The sequence below is a fragment of the Macrobrachium nipponense genome, chromosome 38 (assembly GCF_015104395.2).
Source record: "Macrobrachium nipponense isolate FS-2020 chromosome 38, ASM1510439v2, whole genome shotgun sequence".
Classification (NCBI taxonomy): domain Eukaryota; kingdom Metazoa; phylum Arthropoda; class Malacostraca; order Decapoda; family Palaemonidae; genus Macrobrachium; species Macrobrachium nipponense.
The window spans coordinates 26,161,889-26,169,388 of record NC_061098.1 but is presented as its reverse complement, the minus strand read 5'-3'; the positions used below and the strand labels follow the sequence as shown (position 1 = coordinate 26,169,388).

General features: G+C 34.0%; 1 protein-coding gene across 1 annotated transcript in view; it reads right to left on the bottom strand.

The window, feature by feature from the left end:
• LOC135209709 (carbohydrate sulfotransferase 3-like) overlaps positions 1-5,189 on the bottom strand; it is a 142,237-nt gene extending 137,048 nt beyond the window's left edge. The window contains exon 1 of the mRNA XM_064242473.1: positions 4,403-5,189. Within this exon, the coding sequence (XP_064098543.1) occupies positions 4,403-4,539 (137 nt within the window). The 5' untranslated portion in view covers positions 4,540-5,189. The remainder of the gene's footprint in view (positions 1-4,402) is intronic.
• Positions 5,190-7,500: the final 2,311 nt, after the last annotated feature.

Here is a 7,500-nt window from a genome sequence, read left to right as displayed (position 1 = left end):
TAGCCATATGGGTTTCAGCTATAGAACAGGTCAAAGAATTAGTAATCCTGAATTTTCTAGTATCAAGAATCATGCCACCAAATGCAAAATAAATGTATCAAAACAGCACTTCTCGATAATAGGTTATACTAAAGACCCGGACCACCTAACTACCTTGGAATCTTTAATTATTAAAAGGCTGGTTCCTCCATTGAATAACAACACCTCGGCTTCACCTCTACATCTGGCATAGTCAACGTCTTGGACCTGGCTCTCTCAAAAATCATTCCTCGCTTTCCTTCCATTCTAGTCGGTTGGTACCTCAGTGGTTCTTCTTCTCTTTTTAACTATTTATATTTCATTGCATTTTAATGAATACTATTGTGAATCCGGTTTTTTAGTTTTTAATATATGCATTTCTCTTTTTACAGACTGAAGATGCAAAGTTGATGTGCGAAACGTTTTTTATAAATAAATCTTGGCCTTCATCTTTAGTATCGATGGACCTCCTGAACCTCTTATGTCTGCGCTCCTGTATACTTCTATATATATATATATATATATATATATATATATATATAGTATATATATATATATATATATATATATATATATATATATGTAAACATTTAAATATTTTTATATGGGAGATTTTCAACTCTCCAATAGCAAGCAACCTATACAAATCGTCGCAACTTTACCAGCCTCCAGCCATTCTCTCTCTCTCTCTCTCTCTCTCTCTTTCATATAATATAACTCTCTCTCTCTCCCTCATACAAATATATATACAATATACTTATATGAAAGAGAGAAAGAGAGAGAGGGCTGGAGGCTGGTAAAATGGGGATGGATGGTAAAGTTTGCTTGCAACAGGAGAGTTAATATTCTTCCTATAAAAATCTTTAAATTTATCGTCCGTAAATATACAAAGCTGATACAGTTCTTACTGCCTAAATTTGGTAGCATAGAACTGATTCACCTTCTCACATGAAAGAATAATGTATATGAATATATGCATATATTTGTGGTTTAAATTAATATATATATATATATATATATATATATATATATATATATATATTATATATGCTATATGTATATATATATATCATATATATATATATGTATATATATATATATATATATTATATATATATTTGTACGTATGTATGTTTGTATAGTCCTAATGTATATGTATATATATACATTGTATAAATACAAATATATATGTATATATACACGATCGGATAGGTTTAAGTTACTTCAAAGAAATCTGTTTAAGGGAGTTTTATGAATCTAAGATTCAAAGTTAAGAGAGAGAGAGAGAGAGAGAGAGAGAGAGAGAGAGAGAGAGAGAGAGAGAGAACTGACGAATGGTCAAAGTATAAATTTGTCTTCTATCTTCCTGTGACTACACAAGACTGTATGCAGAAGTAGAATTCTCTGTCATGAAGGCAGTTATTACACCTGTGCATTACTTTCACTTTTTCCTGTAATTTTCACAGTCGAACGCCTCAGAAGATAACAGTAGCAGGTCTGCGTTATGGCGGTATCCCCCTCTGACGCAATCTTGGTGTCTGTCTGTTATTCAAACGTATATGTTTTATCTAATCTCTTCCGGAAGTTTTGGAGGAAGTGCCACTATCGACGTAAACACAATAATCGTCGACAGATTTCCCTGAAATTCCGTCGCCAAAGGCCTTGTTCAACTTAGGGAAGGGGAAATTGCATATCATTGTTAAGACACTCTTGGGCAGCCTTGATTATGAAGTGACCAAATGGGAAATAAACTGATACTCAATGATAACTTTCGCTATAAGTAAGTCTGTTTGTTCCGCTACGTAGAGTTAAAACAGGCCACAGAATATTACAGGTATGTTAATTGTTTTACATACCAGTTTTTTCTTAGTCCAAGCTTTAAGGCAGCACTGTATTTCTACGGTCTTCTTACGTGTTTTCATGAAATAATTATTAAATTTTTTACTATGTGAGTGCGGAGAAACTTCTGAATAGGGAATTGGATAAATTTAAAGATTTTTATATGAAGAATTTTAACACTCCTGTAGCAAGCAAATACACTTATTGTTAACCTTTTATAGAGCAAACAGCTCATGATGATGTAGCCAGTCATCCTTTGAAAACTAGCAGAAAATTAATAGTACTCAGAATCTAAAGTTTATCGGAATTCAGAAATGAAAATGTGTGAAATAAATTCAGTTTAAAGATGGTCCCATTTACGCAATAAAGATTATCTTTCTGTATGTCTATCTATGTGAGTGTGTCATTAATCTTTATCAGCGCATAATTTTTAGGTATTATGCAACAGTTACCCATTAATATAAAATTCACTCAAAATGAACTACATAGGTGTCGAAATCAATTCATATCTCTCTAAATGACCAAGTATATCATGCCTAATATTAAGGTAGTGACTCTTCGGTGGTATTCCCAATATATAGTAAATTCGACTAATATATGCATACATACGTATACATATACTCGGATATATATATATATATATATATATATATATATATATATATATATATATATATATATAAAAGTGTGCGTGTGTATAAACATACTTGTGTGTACATCATTAAGCTCCAACAAGGGTGGTAGACTGAAACGAAGGCCACTCCAAGACCTTCACTGAATGTCATTTGATGAAGCGAGGACAAATCCAGCTCAAAGGAGGAAAAAACAAAAATGTATAAAAATTGTAACGATAATTAGATTTCTTCATCTTGAAGGAGAGGTCTTTCTTTTTATTCTGGTTTTATTTGCTTTGACGATTGCTGTGTACGTATGATTCTCAACACAACACACACACAACACACACACACACACACACACACATATATATATATATATATATATATATATATATATATATATATATATATATATATAAAGGCATAAGCCACAAAGGAAAGGCTCCGTTGTTTATCTTTCCTTGGTTGAGTTATACCTTTAATTATGCATTTATCACGTTCCAAACTTTTTCTTGATTCAGTTATTCATATATATATATTATATATATATATATATATATATATTGTGTGTGTATATATATATATATTATATATATATATATAATATATATACACACACATATATATTATATATATATATATATATATATATATAATATATATATATATATATATATATATATATATATACATGGATATATATTTATATATACATCATGGATACACATAATATTAGTATATATATATATATATATATATATATATATATATATATATATATATATTCTTTCTGCATAAGATTCTGTTTAGTGAAATATAGATATAAAGACTTCATGAAATTTTATTCGGCTACAAACCTTGAATTCTTATTGCATAGTTACATCCAAACACAATCGTTACCCAATATGTCTTTTGAGCTTTAAAAAAAGCATTTTCATACTGTATTTTATTTTCCTTATATGTAAAAAGATTGATTTTTAAGGATTATTTGTAAAGAGATTCCGTTATTCTTTTTCGTCCTTCAGCCAATAAGAAGAAGCTTTACTTTATCTACTTCCATTTTATGATAGAAATCGACCTCTCATGAGGTATCCATAAGCAGATTCTCTTCATTCTTTTTTGTCCACGTACATCCGCCAATGCCATCTCACCTGGTTGTCCTCGATTCTATCAAAATAAAATCCCTTTTTCTTCCTGAGGTGGCCTTGATGAGATCTATTACCTAATCATTATGTTTCCCCTTCGTTCTGGTACAAAGGCCAGGGACAAAGACTGACTGTAGGTAGTTATCATCTGTCTATGAAAAAATATTATGGAAATATTGTTACTAAGGCGTAATAGCAAGTGATTTTGTATTCAATGGATGTGGGTTAGGTTAAACCTTTTGTAATGGTGATTGTATGCTTGTTGATGTAGGTATACTTATACACAGGAAAGAATGCATGGGCTAGATCCAAATACTCAGTTACAATAAATTGATATCAATGCTCCTACTACAATGACATTTATCATCTTCATTATTATTATTATATATATTATGACGCGCTCAATAACACAGACTCAAGGATATGCGCCAAAGACTTTTTACCTTTTCGTTGCAGAATTTTTGGGTTTGATAAAAATTTGTTATATTAATGTTTCACAAGTGTTTATGGGTTTTTATATACATAACCAAATACACAAGAACACACATATCGATCTATCAGTCAATGTATTTATTAATATATACGTACATATGCACATAAAACCTTAGTTTTCCATTTAAATTTTCATTTTTGCTTGCTAAATTCATGGTAGCTTAAAACACAACCAAACAAAACAAAGCAATAGAAGACAAAACAAAAATGACTTTGAGACTTTTTGTCGTGAAACAATACATCGAATGCAAATTCTGATTAAAAAATACATAAATAAACAATTAAACTTACCATGATTTCTTCTCCTTAATACTTGGATCATCAGCCTCCACATCTGGGGGCGCTGTAGCACCGTATTGTTGGCCCTTCTTGGCCTCTCCCGTCTCCCCGCCCTCTTCGGAATCGTTGAATTTCTCGTATTTGGACATTCTGTTTCTTTGGGAGGTTCAAATGGAAAATGTTTGCTCTTGCTACGGAAATGGAGGCTATATTTGGTATATTCCTTCTTCGAAAATAGAGAGTACTTGTGGTCTCTACGGAAAGGGGTCTCTATTTGGTATATTCCTTCTTCAGAAATGTCACAAAGGATTCCGATCTTATTTCACACTTGGGGAATGTGGTTCAGGCTTTTCATTAATTACATTCTTTATGTTGACGCCTTCACAGTAAAAGGAACAATTCACTGTCAGTTCCAATAAGTTAAACAGGGCTGATTAGAAAGACGAACCGCCACCTCTAGACAGCAGGAAAAGAACCCGTTTGTGGGTGCGTGTCTCAGATTATATCATCACACTTGGGAACTCTCGGAGTTCACTTTCCCTTCCTGTGTTATGTCAGGTCCCCGCTGAACGTTCAACAGGCTCTCCTTAGCATCACGAACTCCGCTAAACCAACTCTCAAGCACTGAACGAACCCAAGAACTGAACTATCTCTATGATAGTTTACGACCTAACCGTGCGGGAGACAATCGTGTTACGTACGAGAACTCTCGAATCGTCGGAATGAAAATTGGAAGTAACGCGCCAGAGGTAAGGAAACACGTGCGTCCGCTACGCCGTTCCAATGACGAGTGAGAGTTTTGTCTCTGCACGCGCGCGCGGGCCACCACGAGTCCCCCGAGAAGGGAAAGAAGATGGGAGAGGAGGTATAGGATCAGGGGAAGGAGGAGTCTCCTACTGTTGTGGCTCTTGGTGTTCGTGGCTCCTGCTGTTGGTGGTGGCGAATGCGTTATGAGTCATGTGGTGTGAAGAGAAAGAGCCAGCTGCATAGCTTCTACAGCCTGTCCACGCAGACGGCGCCCTATCGTATCCTGCCTTTGAAATCCATCGAAATCCTTCCTCCCTTTTGAAGTCCTTCCTTTAAAACCCTTCTTGACATAGAGACAATAGGGGCAAAAGTCTAACCTAATGAGGGATTCACTGGCCATCCTCATCAGCCTGTTGAATCCTTCCATATGCAAAACACCTTACCAAAAATGACGAGGGAATAAAGGAATTTGTACCAGTGTGCCTTCGTCCGTATGGGCCATTATGATGGGAAAGTTTTCCTCAGAAGAATAGTCATTATGAAATGACCCTCTGCATCCGTGTATTGTGAGGCGAAGTCATTATCATTCAAGACAAACTCAGCTCTGCTGCAAGAGTAGTAGTTGCCTTTAAAGATCAGACAGTCAATTCTTCAAATATTCAGTGCTTAAGATCCATAATCCATAAACTCAATGCCCGATGGGTGTTATTTTCCTCTACTGTTAAAAATTGGAATTCTTCCCCTGTTTCTGTGACTTATTTTTCCTTTCTTTGCACCGTTTTTATTCGATTCTCAACAGTGGTTTATTATTACTTTGTATCGTGGTATATATGCTAGTTTTCACAGCATATATATGGTATATACTTTGTATCGTGGTATATATGCTAGTTTTCACAGCATTTGTCAATCAAAATTCATTCTCCTTAGTATTCGGGGATATTTCTAAACATGACCAATGATCTCACGATACATTCATTAAAATTTCGAAGATAAAATAAACAGGGAAGTAAAGTTAAAAAAAAAAAAAAAAAATCGCGGCAAACCACTTCTATTGAATATTCACCTTCAAATTATTTTGGAACAAAGAGTAAATTCTAGCCTTACGGGATACGTCATCTTGAAGTAAAATCATTTAAAATTCCTGGTGATTTTGAAGTCCCATGTCCGAGGTTGCAGAAATTATTGTTATCAAGGTATACCTTCATTTTACTGAGACTTCCTGGAATGTACAGCATGTGTTTATGATAGGCTTCGTCTTCATTCACTCATTTGGACCTTTATTCCTTTGCTTTTCAACTTTTGCTATTTACTTTCCCTGGAACTTTGTCTGTCTTGATCTTACGGTGCGATGCCTTAACGTTTTCATTATATGATATTAATAAATCTTTACTTGTATGTCCTATAATTTATTTGCCATCACTTGCTTGTAGATACTTACATGTACCATTATATAGTTCCTATGCTTCGCCTTTAGATACTTACATATCGCATAATATAGTTCCTATGCTTTGCTTGTAAATACTTACATGTCCCATAATATAGTTCCTAAGCTTTGCTTGTATACTCACATGTACCATAATATAGTTCCTACGCTTTGCTTGTAAATACTTACATGTCCCATAATATAGTTCCTATGCTTTGCTTGTAGATACTTACATGTCCCATAATATAGTTCCTATGCTTTGCTTGTAGATACTTACATGTCCCATAATATAGTTCCTATGCTTTCCTTGTAGATACATATCCTACTATGTTCCCAAGCCTTTGCTTCTACGTCCTTTAAGCTATTTTCAGTTTACGCATGCGCTTTCGAGTCTAAATATTCTTTTTATAGTCAAGTACTTGTCCTTGAATTAAAAATTGAAATTACGTACCACACGTAATTGTCCTTCTCTTTAGAACCTTGCCTTGTGTCTCGTGGTTTTGTTACTCACGATGCGTAATTCCGAAAGCGGTAGTTTCCAGTTCCTGTGTGCAGTAATTGGCCAGGAATTGGAGCAAAACCAGCTCCAGAATGCTTCCCTGGAAAACTCCAGGCACTCATGAGGCTACTGAGAGTTCGGTAGGTCTTTGTAAATGATAATCTGATGTATTTGTAATCATTTCAGCTTCGTAATTGGAAAACATAAAGTTCCTGAAATGTAGAGGTTTTTCGTTAATTCGCTTGCCTAAAGCAGTGGGAATTCTGTTGGTAATAAATTTGAATGTTGTGATTATATATTATATATATATATAATATATATATATATATATATATATATATATGTGTGTGTGTGTGTGTGTGTGTGTGTGTGTGTGTGTGTGTGTGTGTTAATGTGTGTGTTAACCAGTTAGAAACTGGAATAAATTGCCTATGTTAGGTA